The 18,301-nt window shown below is 39.1% G+C and overlaps 1 protein-coding gene across 1 annotated transcript in view; it reads right to left on the reverse strand.

Moving 5' to 3' along the window:
* Positions 1-3,134: 3,134 nt before the first annotated feature.
* Positions 3,135-18,301, reverse strand: part of thsd7aa (thrombospondin, type I, domain containing 7Aa) — a 174,251-nt gene continuing 159,084 nt past the window's right edge. Inside the window, exons 26-28 of the mRNA XM_067611663.1 lie at positions 12,894-13,107; positions 10,834-10,921; positions 3,135-6,998 (exon numbers count right to left, since the gene is read on the reverse strand). Of these exons, the coding sequence (XP_067467764.1) occupies positions 6,911-6,998; positions 10,834-10,921; positions 12,894-13,107 (390 nt within the window). The 3' untranslated portion in view covers positions 3,135-6,910. The remainder of the gene's footprint in view (positions 6,999-10,833; positions 10,922-12,893; positions 13,108-18,301) is intronic.

The raw sequence follows: 18,301 nt of genomic DNA on the forward strand, positions 1-18,301 counted from the left end.
TGTGTGTGCTGAGTCTAGTTTACTGATGTCAATCTATGGGATTTCTCAGGATTCTCAAGTTCAAAAATTAATGTCTTACCATCATTTGGGTCTGTGAAAAATTCAGTTTTTGTCATCGGTTGGAAGACGGCATGAATGATATTTTAATCAGAGATGAAGATGACAACCTTTTTCTCTTGCACACCACTATATTTTCAGTCTTCTCTGAAAGCCGTTTTTAAAACAGACCACCAGTTTCCTTGATTGAGGCAGTGCTTTATTTTTATCAGGAGGAGATTATCAGTTAAAGGAGACATCCTTTATCTTTCGGGCTGCAGGGAACAGAACTTAGAAACAAAGAATGCTGCGTAGATGATCTTTAGTGTTTGACCTGGTATCCTTAATCAAATTTTTCTGCCAGATCTTGATGTCTCCGAGGTCGCTGCAAAGTCACTCGTTTGAGGAGGGTTTTACAACATGACTTAATTGATTAGGGCAGCCTGTAGGACTTCCTTTTCTTGGCAGAGGGAATTTAATTGGAAGACACAGACATGATTACGTGAAGTGCTGATTAAATGAGAGGACCAAAACCATGTAGCCTGTCTCTGTTTTACTTCCCAACATCCGATCATAATCAGGGGCTCTGATGATAAAGGCAATTACATTACTTCAACAAGCAGAGGACAACAATTTAACCAATAGAGGAAAAGAATAATTAAGCTCAATTGTCTACATGGCTGCATTAGGACAGAGTCAGAGCTTTCTGGATCCACCCTTAGCCAAAAACACAATGTGGGTAAAAATAACAGAACAATGCAGAATGTCAGTCTACAACCTTCTAAACCAGTAGTAGATGCTTGCCCTCAGTGTGTGTAACCAGTTTTTTTGTGTCTTTAGACACATTTCTCATGACAGAGGTTAATTTGCGCTGACCCATCCCTCTCCAGTGAAGAATTCCTCTTTTGTCTCTTAGAGAGCTGGAAGTTTTACACAAGCTATGAGCTCAATTCTTCAATAGAATGGAGTGCTGCAAATATTGTCCCAGCTCTATAAAGGCCACCAGTCCTCTCAGAACAGTGATAAAAATGAGACACAGTGTTCTGAAAGTAGTTTGAAGATTTACAGCCCTGCATGTGTTAAGGTAGGTGATGTGACTGCATGTCAGACCAAAACCCTGCACACCTTTAGCTGTCTTTTACTGACATCTGATGGTGAAAAATAGTATTACAGCACTTTTAGACTTCTATTTCCTGAAAAAAGCAACTGCTATCTAAGATTTTATGCTTCTCCTTTATGATTCACCTATAATGCAGTACACCTTAATGAGCGTATTTCCAGTGCTCCACACTAAAACTGAAAAACACAGCACAGCAGCACAGGGCAACAACTGGTCCAATTTAGGCATGACTGGATAGACATCAAGCTCTGGAGCTTTGGATTAACCTGGTTGTGTACATTTTTTCTACGCTGAGATTTTACTTGACTGCAGATTTGCGATGTGGTGATTTAATTAAACACATGAATTCAATACGCAATATGTAAGTAGAAAACTGAATTAATGTAGGTATTAAACCTAGATTTTTACACAGGGGCCCTTTTCAAGATAGAGCCTCAAGATTGTAAAATAAAACAGAACCTGCCGTAATGACTTTATCATATCAGCTGATATCTTGCTCTCCTGCTGCATGTTCCCAAACACAATTTCAATGAATTTAGTGCAAATCAGTTGATACATGGCAAGCTTTTGAGTCCCCAGAGTGTCAGGGCCCAGGCCAGCTACCTGCTGAACTGGGTTAGTGATCCAGCTTTGAGATCAGGTGACTGGGGGACTACTCTCTGTACGGGCCTAAAACACAGACCTGAACCGGGTCTGTATTTGAGCCTATCAGACATGACCCGTTAGAACCTGCCAAAACCTGACCTGAGACCCAACACTATATTTTTATTAATATTATTTCAAGGACAAAGTAATATTACTTTGGCAAGGCTTTCTCACACATAAAAAATAACTCATCTGACAATGGCAAATACAGAATATAGCATGGCAGCCTACCAGCACAAAACATATAGCGTTACAACTTCTGCCATCTGATTAGCTGTAGGTTTAGTGGTAATACACACACTGCACTCAGCACAGAACACTTCAGCACCTCAAACTAATAAATGATTTGTCTTACTGGTTAGTATATTAACTTTGCCTTTTTTTGAATATTGACCATATTAATGTGGCTGGTAAACTCCAAACATCTTTTCCAGCTGAATTTGCTAACATTCCAAACCGTTATAATCCAGATGCAGGTGATCATGATGCTCTTTAAGAGTTGTGGAGGAAGGTTGGAGGTTTTTATTTGTTGTCACTATAAGGTCATAATGTCTCCAAAATGCAATGGCCTTCCCTGAAACATTTGGAATTTTAAGACATTCCTCTTCCCCCTTCCTCCCCACTGTAGCCTGGCTTGAAGCTGGTAACTAGCCTTTAATAGTCCAGACCAACTCTGCGGTGAAGAATAGCAGAGAGAGCTGTTGTCACGTTGCAAGAACAGGAGCTTTATTTCTACTTTATGCTGTAGGTACCCTGAGCTTATCTAGACACTTTATTACTGACTATGGTAACTTAACCACCCTTAATGGTATGCATTAAGAGAGACTCACTTCCCACAACAAGCCCACTAAACTACGTCACACACAGGTTACCCACAAGGCCACCTTCCTAAAGGGGGACAGGCTTGGGTGGTAACACACTGGTAAGGCTCCATTCAGGAATCAGCTGGTTTAGTTCAGAGTTGGAGGCTGTGAGAACAAAGCAGCATCACTGAGGAGACAGGACTTCATGCAGTCACTGTGGCTAATGTTAAGCTAGCTGATGATGGTCAGTAATTACCTCCTACCTACCTGTTTAAAGGCATTTTTGATGGAGCTGAGTGGACTAACATGAGTAAATAAACCTATAACAAATTACTTTTGCTGTTGAGTTATTAGTAATGTAATTACTTTTTTAATGAGTAATATGTAATATGTACATTTTTCATAGTGAGGCTGAGGAGGGCTTTGACAAAGATGGGGGAGATATATGTGAGAAATAGAGTTAAGCCTTGACAGATTGGAAGGCCTATTTAATGGAAGAGTTGTTGGTTTGAGAGAGACACTTTCAAATATTTCCCTTGTTTATTATCAGCAATTAGTCAAATACATATAAACAAACAGTAGGAAAAGGACAGAGTTCATCAGCGACTTTGTTTTTCACAAGGTTATCAATATCGCTTTTAGCACACCCACATTCACGCCTCCATTTTTTTTTCTTTTTGCGTAACATCTTGTGCAGTAAAAAAAGGAAACATATTATGGTACATGAACAATAAATTAAAAAAAGAATATTTTGCACTTTATTTACAACTCATATTCCAAGAAATATAAATTAAACATTCCGTTAACTTACTAGCAACAAACTCCACAGAATATTAAACTGCCATTCACTGGCAATGATATGATGTTTCAGTACTAATAAATAATACACTGTTCACTTTGGGTGACTGGACTTTTATCTTACACCAGGCAGTTTGTGATCCCATTCTGACCGATGCGTTTGCATATGCAGCGACAAAATAATGTCAGTGTGGCATCAGAGTTGACTTTGCTATTTCTGATTTTCCTTTCTGATTTTCATGTCAAAATACCCTCATACAGTGACTCCTTTTGAATCGTATCTTTAAGCTCCTGAAAATGATTTTACACCATAATATGACACTAAAAGTCACCCAGAGTGATACAGTTGTTAAAGGGCTGAAAGCTCTTTAAAACAGGGAGACCACAACAACTTTTTATTGGTAAGATCTCTCTGTGATACGTGACTGAAGATTCATTTGGATGAATGTCACTAAACACTTGAATGGGTGAATAAAGTGTCAAAGACTGGACATATTTGAATGTTTTTCTGCAGCTGTGAACATGGAGGAGCCACCATCATTTTAGAGATGTATGACATTGTAGGTTAATGTTTGATTACTGAGTAAAAGCCCAAATCAAAGAGAAAGACATTTCTTCAGTGTTTCTATTTCCTGGTGTACCCCGGTAAGTTCATACAGGACATCTCAAGTACCTGAAGACCTGTGTAAATTCAAAATGAGTCAACAATCAAACTGCTACAGAAGAGGGCCAAAGGAAAAAAGTTAATTATGTCAAGGTACCACCTCATAAGAACATATTCTTTAAAAAGGGTTTATAAGTGACCACCAATGTCTTCATTAATGGTTAATAAATCATTTACTAATGCTTTGTTTATCTGTTAAAAGCCATTGATAAGAACAACTTTGGGTGCCAGATTTCCCTTCTCTTCCCAATCATCTGAACCACCATTCATTTAGGAACATGTATCACTATTTACAACTACAGACTTGATGGAGTGTCGTAAGATGGTTGCAGATTGGACAGAATTTTGGGGAAAACAACAAAACAAAACCAAAAAACAGCATAGACTAACATTTGTAACTATAAACTCAATGGCTTATAGAAGATAAACACAAGCCAAAGGGATTGTTCACAATCTGGTAACCCAAAAGTTTTTCCTATTAATGGCTTAGAATATAACTGATCTATAAAGCATTAGTAAATGATTCATTCACCATAAATAAAGCCATTAGCTACACCTTCTAAACCCTTAAAAAAAAAAGTGGTACCAAAATCAGAATTCTGAGTTCTGTATCCCAACTCTGAAGATGAATCATTCCTAAAACGTCCAACAATTTCCAAAGCAGATAATCAAACTATCATACCCATTTTGCACAACAATTTGCTTATTTTTGTGTGACACCATGAATGCTTTCAAGGAGAGACTGTTTGAAAGTGTGTGCTGTTATTCCCATGTGTACCATCAATCTCGTTAAGACTAGACACGCAAAATTCTTTGAGAGAGATCAGGGATTACCCAATTTCATTTGCTACTATCGGCTGTGAGTGTCCATGTCTGGATGTATTATTTTCACTTTCCCACTGCCTCTCATTAATGGCTACTGATAGAAAGAGAAGACTGCTCCCCTTATAACCCAGGGGCTATTCTCCTATCTCCTTCTAGACCTCCCAAATCTAAATATCATAATAATTAAATAATATATATGCATCAATTCACACCTGGATGCAGTTAAAAAAAAGCTCTCTAGTTCCCCTGATGCCAATCTGTCTTTCAATATTTGAAGAAGACAAAAAACAGAGTGTAATGCTATTTAAGGATTTTTGTTAACATCATAATGCAGGATCCTTTGGTTTTGTTTTGGGTGTCTAGGCTGCAAGTCTTAAAAGGAGAATGGTGTCTGTATTAGATTTGTATATTCACTAATACTTATATTTGGATATTCATTAATGATTTGTGCATAAAGGACTCCACTTTCAATAAAAAATGTTTAAAAAAAAAAAAAAAGATGTGACCGCAGGTTGAATGTCTCAACTTGAATGTCTCCAGCAGCTTTAAAAATCTACTTATGAATCTAAAGATGAGAGGAAAAAGAGGGAGACTGGGGAAGAATGACAGACAACTGGAGTTTCTGGTGAGTTTTGAGTTCAGTCAGAGGTTGAGCTGATCACAAACACTTGCACAGACACAAACTCACACACATGGTTGGTTTGTCCGTTTCGAGCTTGCTTACAGCTAACAGTTGGTACACTGGACGTTTAGGGTGAATCAACATGGACTGCACAAACAGTCCTCGGAAAAAAAATCCCAGTGAACGACAGACATCACCTGAACACACCGTCAGAGTTCTAACTTTGAACTCAGAATTCTGATTTATTTGAACTGGCTTCTAAGATTAATCTTCAAATGTCAGAGGCCCTAATCAACTTCATACACCTGAATACCTGAGGTCAGTTTATCCTCCATGTTCAGGTTTTGTTTGCTCTTTCCTGCTTCCCATGTCACGGCTAAAGGATTTCCATAATGTAAGGAGTTTCTATGTATCTCCTGCTGTCTGAATCGATGGTAGTGTCATGTATCAATAATTTACAAAAGTAAAAATCATGATCTTAAGCCACAGTCAAAAAAAATCATCAGAGAATAAAGGAACTCAGGCAGAGTTTGGGACATGTAGCTGTACATACTAGAAAGGTAAAGTTGAGATCACAGAAAAAATCCTATTTACACTGAGTCCCATCGTATCACATATAAGAGGTAATAGAAGAAAAATATTAACAAACATTGGTGAGTTCTGTTTGCAAAAAAAGTCTACTTTTTTACATTTCTAGCACAAGACTGTACACCATCTTGTATTGAGAGAGGCAGTTTCCTATGGCAAAGCTAGACATAAGTACATATCATGCTGCACTAATATAGTGCAAAATTATGCCTGAAAAACGGAGAAGGGAGAGGCAGGCAGAAGTGATGGTGGCTCTGAGGTTCATTACGCTTTTATTCTCTAGTTTCATCTTTTCTTGCAGAATGAACCCAGGCCACAACAACACAGAGGGAGTTGACTGTTCTTAATGGGACAAAGAATGTCAAGTGTCCTACAGAGGTGATGCCACTCAGCTGTGACAAAATCAACAAAAAGATGAATGAAGATTTGTGCTTTTCCAGCAAAATCTTTGTTTAACTTTCTCCAACAAGTGTGGTTTGGATTTTACTGGCAGTAGTAGATGGCAAAGAAGCAAAGGCAGACTTCCAGAAGAAGATAAAGAATTCATGAAGGCTCTTGTGAAAGAAAGTATCAAAATGTAAATTAAAAAAAAAGAGGACGGGAACATCAAGGCTGCTAATGGACATGGATTCAGTGTCTTGATCTTTGAGGTTTCTCTATCTGTCAGAATCATCTTCCGAGGGTGTCTGCGTTGTTGGTTGAACAATGTCCAGCGGCAGCCCTGACATGAAGGGGGGTTTCCATAGCAACCCCATGTGTCCTGCTATAGGACGAATGTCTGTAGGTCAGCGTGGTAAGCAGGAAGACCTCTACATGTCGGCGTCTCCGTCGTAGGCCAGAGTCAGCGGCTTCAGTCTGTTGTTCATCTGCCGTCGCTGTGGTTTCTTTGGCTTTTTGCTGCAGCACAAACAAACAACAAGAAGATTTAGGGAATCATATTAAAACTGTTCACCCCGAGCTTTAAAGACTCAGCCTTCACTGTGAAAGGCATAATGCTGTTAAAGCTGAGTCAGGATGTTTCCACATTCCTGACTCGTATCTGGACTATTTAGCCCATAAATTAAGGACCATACCACTGACTTAACTCCAATATATCATTTACGTGTCATTGATACAATTTCCTCCAAACTAGATGACCTTTAGAAGTGCCCTGCTTCACTGTAATGTCATGTGGCATGCACTTAGTTGCCAGTGTAGAGGGGCAATACAAGGTTTACTTCTTTACTTTTAAGGACACTGCAACACAACTCAGAAATTCTGGTTTTAGCTCTTGTTCTGACACACTGAATATATATTGTAGACATCGGCTTCAAAGCCTCAAGTCATTCCCACTCACCTAAATGGCAACTACAGCATGATAAACACAAACACTGCACAGTTACACCACAAACTCAAAACATCTCCACATAAACAAATGGCATTATTTTTATACATTATTTTTAACGTCTGCATGCCTACATGCAATGTAGATAGATGACCACAAGATGGCAGCAATGGGAAGATGATACAGCATGACGTACAGGTTTTTAGGTGTATCCAGAGGTTGTTTTTGCCCCTTAAAGCCTTTTGTATTGTGGCGGTATTGATTCCCCTTCTACACAGATGTTCTGTAAGAAGTCGGAAAACCAGCTCCCAGCCACATAAAGAAATAAAAAAAAAACCCAAATAATATTCACTTGGAGAACCTCACAAGGTGTTGCACAATGGGAAACATCCCCTTAATGAAATAATGCCTCTTTAATAATTATACTGAAATAATGCCTCTTCAGTAATACTAACGAAAAAATGCCTCTTTGATAAGGCTAAACAAATTCCTCTTTAATGTGTATAAAAAGTAAAGCCTGCAGGTGTTTAGGCTATTGTGGGGCAAGCACGATGGGCACTTCTTGCACTATGGCCACTGAGAAACCAATGCAGGACACTTGGATTATGTCATGGTATTCCCTCAAAAGTACCCTCACATCAGAAAGAAAGAGACCAGAAAGAGGACATAAAAGGACCTGAGCAGGCCAGCGTTTCTGTCTGACAATCTTTTCAAATGAGGTCTGCAACCAGTGGAGGAAACAACAGAGTGACCACGGTGCGCAGTTTCTCTCCCCTCTTTAATCTCAGAAAAAGGGCGTCGTCACACCCCGATTGGCCGAGAGGGGAATGCAACCGGCTGCTCTCAATCACCACCTGGGAGCCAGTCCCCACACTCTGCACACAGGTGATCTGCATAAACCTCCAATCAACCTAGACATGCAACTATCCGAATTCAGAATGGGGAGACAGGGAAATGATAGCAGGTCCCACAAATGGGTGACTACAGTATCCTGATGGTTGAAGACATGATGACCACACAGGCTGCAGGTATCATCAAGGACACTTCATGTCCTTTGTGCTCTTTTCTGGGAATTTGGGAGTTTTAGTAACCTGGAGGGATGTGGTTGGTATTCAGTTCCAATTTTTGAAGACTCTTTTTTATATTTACATTTGACTACTTTCAAGCATACAAATGATAATAATAATAATCATAATAATAAACTGTTTCCTCACTATAATTCTACTGTTGGCAGTGTAGGAAAGAGCTGGAAAAAATATGGAAAAGCCATATATTATTTAAAAAATATTTAGCTTTTGGTATCTTCTGATGGGGAAAAGAGGTGGTGTTAGTGTTAGTGTTTCATAAATCCTGGATACAGCTCTGCAACCACTAGCTAAAAGAAACTGTTGACTCTAAATACATATTTTGGAAGTAAACTGAGCAGTGTTGAGGCCCAACAGTGTGCAATAACCAACAAAGGAAAGAGAGATAGTAGAAAATTTCCATAATTTTGGCAGCTCACCACCACATAGCAAAAGCAGTGGTACTACAATAGTAGAAGCAGCAGTGGTAGTTGTTGTAGTAGCAGCAAGTATGGATTTCCACATTTCCCCCTGCTTCCAGTCTTTGTGCTACGCTAGGCTATCCATATCTTGACTCCAGATCTGTACTCAACATACTAATAATGAGATTAATATCTGAACATCTCTCAATCGTAAATTAAGCATGTTTCCCAAAATGTTGAAGTATTCCTTTTAAACCTATATTGGTCAAGAGAAATTTTAAGACTCAACTGCTAATACCTACATAGAAAGTATATAGCGAGCCTAGAAAGTACAGTTTGTATTTGCAGTAAACACTGCACTCATGTGGTGTGGATGGTGGAAGCTGGACTGCTCACCTCCAGGAAGTGATCCATGGAAATGACTAACAGGCACTGGAGGTGTTGGGGCACAAATGAATGTCAGGTGGAGCGAGTAACATGGGGAGGTGAGGTGAAGCCCTGACTAAGTGATGAGAGTTTCAAAGTGAGGTGGTGGGGGTGGCAGTGATTGCTGCTGCTGCTGCTGTTGTTGTGGTGATGGAGTTGGCTGTTGAAGCTCTGTCTCATGTTGCTGCTGCTGCTGCTCTTGTTGTTGTTGTTGTTTTAGGAGTTGGAGTTGGCTGTGCCGATGTAACTCGTCTTGCTCTAGTTTCTGGCAGGCAGGACAAGTGTAAGGCACTGTGTAGCTGTTTGGGTCCATCCAGTAAACCCTGTCTGAGGGGGACTTGGAGCTCGACTTGCAGCAAAAGCGACAACCACAATAACTGAGCAGAGGGTGTGAGGGTGGAGATGGAGAAAGAAAGACAAGAAATGAAGGGACAAATGATGAGGGAACTCAAAGTGAAATAAAAAATGAATGAATGAACGAATGAATGAATGAACATGGGCAGTGATGTAATGGAGATTTACACCTGTTAGCTCCGCCAACACACCTTGACGAACTCCAGACAAGTGCTGTGTCCCAATTCATACTGCATAGTAACTGTGTGTGTACTTAATACTAATTGTGACAGTATACTGTTTTTACAGTTAGTGTACAACAGCCTACATGATGATGGTTTTCTTAACCTGCGATATGTAATATAATTGAATATCTTTATGTTTTAGACTGTTCTTTGGACAAAACAAGACATTTCAGGACGCTATGTTGGGCTATTGGAACTTATGATGGGCATTTTTCACTGAGCACAGACAAGTGTAAATATTGGAATATTGGAAATATTGGAAATTGTCATTTCCAATTTGAATAAAGAAAACCTTTATTTCTCCAAAGATTTAATTCTTCTTTCTATACCTGTCTCACCACCTGTAATTTATTGAACTTTTTGTTTCCTTTGTGCAATCAACAACACACTCAAAGACCCTCCAAGGGTTTTTAATATGCACACTGACTCATACTTAATTTGGTCATTTTTCTACAGCCATACACTGCCAACCTGCTCAGAATTATGGTATTTGGACACAGCAATGGGTGAAGTCTATTACACAGATTAATTATGTAATTAAGCCAGTTTCAGTAGAATCATTCATGTCTTTATCAAATAATTTAAAATATTGGTGCATTTTATTATACTTCCAGCATGTTTTTCTTTTTCTTTTTTTGGATCCTTTATTTTATAAATATAAATAGAATCCACTGCAAATTTGTTTAGGTTAGGGGCAGGCTAAATTGTTGTCTAGGAAACCAGCCTTAAACTTTATTAGGAAGGCAAGAATGAATGTCTTTGTTAACCTTTACCACATTTAATTTGCACAGATGTGTTTGTTTTTTTTTAATCTCCATTACATCACTTAAAGAGGTGAATGATGCATCAATGGCCACTAATGTGATGATAGTGGCAGCAGAGACACACAGCAGTAACATTGAAGTGTTAGTACATTACCATGCTAAGTAAGTCATGGAGATTATGAAGACTAGCAGAACAAAGGCTCCTGCTGCTACTCCGTACACCCATGTCTTCAGCTTCCCATCTGCACAGAGAATCACACACACACACTGAGAGTTAACACACTTGTATGGTTAAATACTGCGTGACACTTCATTTCCTTGAGCAGTGGGGGGCAGTAGAGTTATACACAGAACACACTGAGGAACCTGTCCTCATGTTTTCCTACACTTCAATGTGGAAATAACTGTCGGTCACTGAATCATAAATGTAACACAAAGTCACATGCATCAATGATACAAACAGTTCAACACCAGTGTTCAGTGCAGTATGGAGCAAGAGAGAGATTTACTGCAACATCTCCAGCGATGAATATGCTCTGATAAATCAGTGTTAACAGACAAATATATACATGTTCCTCTCACACTATCACATTTATGTACTGATCCTCCTTCTGGAGTTTTAATTATAGAAGCAGCCAGTTATTTCCATTCTATTCAACTCTGTGATGAGATGACACAATCACTATAAGCTTAAAAACTGTAAGAGCTCTGCACTGTTTACATTATTAGTCTATATGTTATATACTGTACTGTGATTTCTTAACTTTTTTCTCATTAATCCTGTGTTTGTCTTTCCATTTTTCATCTCTGCTTTACTTTTTTCTTTGTTTTTTGCTTTCTATTATATCTATACACTTCTTTCTCTTGCTTTGCTTAATATTCCCTATTTGTCTTCATTCGTTCTTCCTCCATTCTTTATTAACTTTTTTCTTCATATCTATTTTTCTTCCTCTCCCTATTCCTTTTTCCTCCTTCCTTACTCCCCATGTTCTTTATTCTTGCTTTGTTTTTTGTCTTGTTTTTCTTGCTTTTCCACTTTCCACTTCACATTTCTTTATTCATGCTTTTCTTCCCCTTTCCCTTCATTTCTTACTTTTCTTTCTTTCCTTTTTCCATTCAGTTTTCTCCTTTTCCACTTTTCATTCTCTCTTCCTTCTTTTTTTCCTCATTTCCTGTTTTTCTTCCTATTCCTAGTTCCTCGCTCCTGTTTTTGTTCTTCCCTTTCCCCACTTCAGTCCTTTTTCCTCTTCACTCCCTTCCCTTTTCCTTTCTTCCTTTCACCATTCATCCCTTCATTCTCTTTTCTTCCTTCCATTTTCTTCTCCCCCTTTTCTATTATCTGCTTTATTTTCTCTATTTCTTCTATCAGCATTTCTTTCCTTTCCCCATTATTCTCTCTTTCAACCTTTGCTCCACCAATCCTCTTCATATCTTATCTTCCTTTCTGTTTTCATTCTTTCTTTCTACTCCCCCTTCATGTTCATCCACCTTCACTCATTCTTTGTTTCTTTCTCCCCCTTTTCCCTAACTCTTATTTTCCTTCTGTTTTCTCTATTAAATCCTTCTTCCTGTGTTCTTTTCTATGTTCTCTTCCTTTTTTGTTTATCTTCCTTTCCCCCTCATTCCTTCTTACTCAGTTCCTCCTTCCATTTTTCATTATTCCTGTTTTTCTTCTCCTTTTCCTCCTTCATCCCTTACTCCTCCTTTTATTCTTCCCTCTTCCTTTAATCTTGCCTTTCTTCCTGTTTCCCTTCATTCCTTTCTTGTCCTTTCTTTCTTCCCTTTTCTTTTCTTCTTGTTTTCTTCTCTTTGTCTCGTCTGCCCTTCCTTTCTCTCTTCAATTCTTTTGTCATCTCCTCCTTCCTCTCCTTCACATAACACTCCTTCTGTTCCTCTTCCTATTAAAACCTCTCTTTCCACTCCTCCTTATATAGCTTAGCAAGCAATAATTTTGTTCTCTCAGCAATCACACATTTTCTCCACAAATTGCACTTTCAGAATATTGAATATTGTCTGCATTGCTGCACACTTTTCATCGTCTCAGTATAATCTGCTGATGTCTCTGTGAATGTGATGATGACTTATGATTTATCCTATTCTTATCTATTCAGTTTTATTCTTCACTTGAGCTTTAAAGTCTCCAGTTTCACAGTCATCATGCCATTCAACATGAGACTGATCAGATGTCACAGACTGTGTGGAGGTGTGTTATACCTGGACCAAAGGGCTGCAGAAACCAGGTGCGTCCTGCCCTGCCAGGTGTGCTGGCCGCAGGCTGGGTGGGGTTGAAGGCTCGGATAGTCTTGACATCTGCTTTGTTGTCGCCACCGGTGGGGATCTCCAGCACAGGGATGACAGTACACTGGTCCAGCAGGCCATCAGACGTCATCACTTCAGTGTAGCCTTCCTCGCAGCCACACACACCCGCCTGACACAGGGAGCAGGTAGGGTTAACACGTTGACATGGACTAGTAGTGGAGACCATTACAGTACATTACTTCTTACACATTTGCAGTCACCAGAAACTGAAAAGTTTCGCTATGTTGGTGAAAAACAGCACCTGCCTGTTTTGTGCTGTAAAATTGTCCAGCAGCCAAATATGTTTCCTATTGATAACTATAAAGCCTCACATACAGTACACATCTATTTACAATTGTGTGCTGTTAAAATATTTTAATTAAACCTTTTCGGCTGGTGACTCACAAGGCAATGTCTACTCGCTTGACACAGGTTGGGTTTGTCTTCAAGTTGAGAGCAGCTGAGTGAGTGCCCCTCACTTGGATTATTTCATTTAAATTCCATGTTTCATAATAAACAAGACAAAAAGTCTACAGCCATGCCAGCTGTTTTGTGAGGCTGCATGTAGCTACAGAAGTGCTTTGAGCTAAATGCTAATGTCAGCATGCTAACATGTTTACAATGACAATGTTGTTTAGCAGGTATAATGTTTACCATGTTCACCATTTGAGTTTGGAGTGTTAGCATGCTAACATTTGATAATAAGCACTAAACACAAAGTTCAGTTGAGGCTGGTAGGAATGCCAATATTGTTGCAGGTATTTGGTCATAAACCAAAGTATTGGGCAGATTGAAATTTTGGGATCACCAAAATCAATAGAAGGTGAGCATAAATATTTGCACCAAAGTTCATGGGGAATCTATCCAATAGTTATTGAGATATTTGACTGTGAACCAAAAATATCAACCTACTGGTGGTATTATATGAAAAGTCAAAGAAAATGATCATTAGATCATTTGGATTTATTCTCTGGGTACTATAGATATGTAACAGATTCCATGGAAATCCATGTAATAGTAGTTGACATTTCATTCAAAACCAAATATTTCAACCTCATGGTGGTGCCAGGAGAAAAGTCAGGGGATCAACAAAGCAAACAGGATTCATCCTCTGGGGACCATGACTGACACATGACTGAACATAATATCTTGGCAATCCATCCAATAGTTGAGATAATTGAGTCTGGACCAGAGAGGTGGACAAAACGACTGACCGACCCACACTGCTATGCTGGCAAACCTTAGAGAAAAGTCTGAGAAAACATGACTTGTGTAGCAGAATTTTTCTTCTTGTATCTCCTTTCCATTTGTACTAATAATTTCACAACCTCTCATATTTATCTTCCAACCATGTGGGGGTCCCAATCCCAGGTTGGAAATCAACACTTATAGTAGATATAGTAGAGATGTATTATAACCACTCGTGCTCTGTAAATAAAAGTTGAATTTCATGCAACATGAGGGATTATCTGTGAAAACTACAAGCATAAACTGTCAACAAATGAAGACAAATCTGTGCACAGGCTGAATAAACAAGAATGGGTGAGGGAGAACCATTGGGGGGGGGGGGATTAAGAAGGAAATCTTAAGTAACTTGTTGACACTCTCACAAATCTGCTCTGGATTATTTGTCCGTGTGTATCTAGTAAACAAGCTGGGCTGATTTGACACAATATTAACCTGATCTTTTCTTCCATCTTCTTTTTTGTCTCTAGTTTCCATGACATTCCCTTCTTTGTTCTGTTCTTTGTTCTGGAGTGTGTTGTTGTCTCAATGTGCAGTTGATGATGGACCTCATGCAGGAGTATTAGGTTGATGACAGTGTGACAAATCCCTGCATGAAGCTGTCACTGCGGGTTTGATGCTGGTTCTTCATTTGTGTGTGATGGCAACATCCACCTCGAGCAACAGTCACACTGATTAAAAGCAAGCTAAATTAGCTTTCTTACATTTTCACCTTGTAACATTGTGTATTGGGCTATATGAAATCCAACAGAGATGGAGTATCTGTCTTTAGGATATATTTGAAAGCACGTGAGGCAAAGTATGACTATTCTAAGCATATTGTTGCAATCTTTAAAACCGATTTTTTTATCAGTCTTTACCACTGACAGCAATTTCAATACACTTTTTAAGGCAAAAACACAGTTTATTACAACTGATCGTGTGACTGGCCATGTTTCTTAAACATTTCACCAACCCTGTCTCCTTGAAATTATTTATATAACACTAAATTGTTTTCTCAGTTATGTTGCATTTACAAACGTCAATGGTTTGTCTGGATTTCAGACAGGCAACATTTATGTGTATGTACCACCATGATGTCATAGAGAGGAGGTCAGGGTGGGTGGTTGGCATACAAAATACTGGACATTGACACCAGAGACTGGGAATCTCAAACAAAGATGATGACCTTTCTCTAACCTTAACCGAGTGCTTCCAGTGTCTAAACACAACCATAAAAAAGCGCTGAAGTCACTACCAGCAAAGATCGGATATTTGGGCAAAAAAAAGACATTTGTTGTCACTAAACATTTTACTGATATATTCAATACATTTTTATGGTTTTGCAGATATGTTAATTAATAACATTACCTCATTATGCTGACAGAAAACATTATTCAGGTGGCATTATGGTTCCTTGAAAATATGAATGAAATTTGCTGTTGCAATTTAGTCGTATATAAACGTAATTTCTAGGAGACAGGACTGTTGACATGCAGGGTTACAAACTACACTGATATTATATGAAGTTTATATATTACAAAAAAAAGTTTTTTGTTGGACAGATCTGTGACTGGAGCAAATGATCACAATATTCAACAAATACAGACTACTGACAGAGATGTTTCAACTCCAAGCACATCTGAAAACTGGGACGTCTCAAGAAGTGGTCAAGATCCATTCAAACTGGTTGATGGTAGAGGCCTTTAAGGATCCTTTTGATTTCTAGTAACTGATACCTGAATAGAGGGTCCACATTTACATTCAGTCAAATAATCAGTTAGAATCCCATTGTCTTGTTACCTTGTGAAGCAGCTGGATTGGCGAGATCACGACATCACAAGATCACGTGAGAATCCATCTTGTAGGGCTTCAAGTTATGTGTCCGTGTCCGAACCACTGGTGGTTCGGACCAATCAGCATCCTATGAGGATTCAAGTGCCTGCCCTTTTCCAAAAAGTTTCCGAGGACAAATTCTCAGATGGTTCTGTGTAACAAACCATCTGGCGCGTCAGGTTAATTGTATTGCCCCAGGCTACTGACTGAATGTCAATATGTCTAATACCTAAATGGATCCAAGCAGACTCTCTATCAGCTCTGTTCACACGGTTGACCACAAAAATGTGCTTTCTGAGGAGGATGGGGAGTGTGAACTACAAAGGACATGAAAAAGCGTTGTTTCCCATTTATCTGGGTCTTTTTGGGTTGACCACATTTTCCATTGAATTCCACTGAAAAAAGACCTTGACTTGATGGGCATGAGCATGGATTCCGTGCTGACTCAAAGATTTTGTCTCAGATCTGAAATATTAGTCTGGGACATGCAATACATGGTATAATTTGCACCTATAGGTTTTACAAGCCATCTTTTGTGAGGGTTTTTGGAATCACACTTAGAAAACACTCTCATCCTCTAGGACTGATTGGTATTTTGTTTTGAAAGAAGGGGCTGATCTGCTGGCAAGCAATGTACAATGCAGTGTAGAGGCTGTTTGCACTAAAGTTGGAATGAAATACAAAAAGCATAGTTAACAAATCATAGAGCACCTCCAATTTAGCTATAATTTAGCTGTACAATCTCATTTTAATCAGCTCTGTTACAGTGCTGCTGTCTGATACCGCTGTCTGTTTTGGCAGACAGGGTGTGTGTTTGATTATGTTGGATGGTGTGTGTGTGTGTGTGTGTGCAGGGGAGCCACCCCTCCTCCACATCTCTCTCTCTCTCTCTCTCCCTCTTTCTCATCCCTCACTATATTCATCACCCTGCAGGGGGTCCCCAGCTCCCTGACAATCTCTGGAGGATAATCGGCCTCAGAAATCCCCATCGTGCAAACAGTAGCTGCGTACATCCAACAGCAGACAGAGCAGGAAATGAGGGATCATTTACATCTCCTTAGTGGCAAACAAAAGAAAGGAAGTGTGGTTCAGCGTTGTATTATCATTTTATATATATCTGGGTTCTGTCTCTGGAGGGTACTGCTGTAACGTTCATATATGATGTAAACTTACGCGCTCTCCTCTCATTCTTCAGACATCTCTGGTGTCCTTCTAGCAACCACATCTTTGACTCATACAACCACATACTTAAACAAATACAATTCCTCTTCTGGTCTGTGGTGGATAGTGCCTCGTGGTGTATATTTGCACTGTAAAACTGTCATCCTCAAAGTAGGGCTGGGTACCATATAAGATTTTTTGATATAGGTGCCAATATGATATATGAGGTTCTGTCAAAATGATCATTTTCTAATACTCTAGCCAAGCTCAGTGCATCAAGGTTTACTGATCTCTCAGCACAAGTAGCCATACAAGAACCATAAAATTGTATGAACTTGGCAAAGTTAGGATTTCAAGTTTAAGAATCAGACCAAGCAGTCACTACCAGGTTACAATACCTTACACATTTCAATACTTAATACTACAGATGCATTGTGGTACTCAGAAAGTATGAAGATTACAGATCTTCTAGTTCATAAACATACAAAAATGGAGTAAACCAACTGCAACAGGTCATAACCACACTGGAATTGACCATTTACAGTATAGCAAATAGTTACAGTTAGATTTGGCAGGAAAAGACTACTGTGTGAGGGAGCTCCCAAAGAGTCTGAGCAGTGATGAGGATTCTGCTAAGAGAGCTTATCCCCTTTATAAACATACATGAACAGTCAATCTTTGTTAAATGAACAATATGAAAAATACCACATAAGCAGGAAGTTGGGGTGGTGGAGGAAGCTGGGAGTAACAGTGATAGTGTCAGGTTATAATGTCTGTACTGTATATCTGAATGAAAATGATTGGATGTTACCAGCCAAACAGCTGTGAATGAGCCAATGATAGTGACGTGTAGTATAAACAGCTGATGCCAATCAGCCAATACAACTTCAGTGCTCTGCCTGAACAATCTTTATTTCAGTCAGAGACAGTTATATCAGGGAATGACCATTTGTAGCAAATGTTTATACAGTAAGATTTGGCAGAAATGATTCTGCTATTTGAGGGAGTTTTAAAGAATCTGAACAGTGGCGAGGATTCTGCTGAGAGACGTAATCCCCCAAAACAAAATGAATGAAGTATTACCGGGGAGCACATTAAATCGC

The sequence above is a fragment of the Thunnus thynnus genome, chromosome 15 (assembly GCF_963924715.1).
Source record: "Thunnus thynnus chromosome 15, fThuThy2.1, whole genome shotgun sequence".
Taxonomy (NCBI): domain Eukaryota; kingdom Metazoa; phylum Chordata; class Actinopteri; order Scombriformes; family Scombridae; genus Thunnus; species Thunnus thynnus.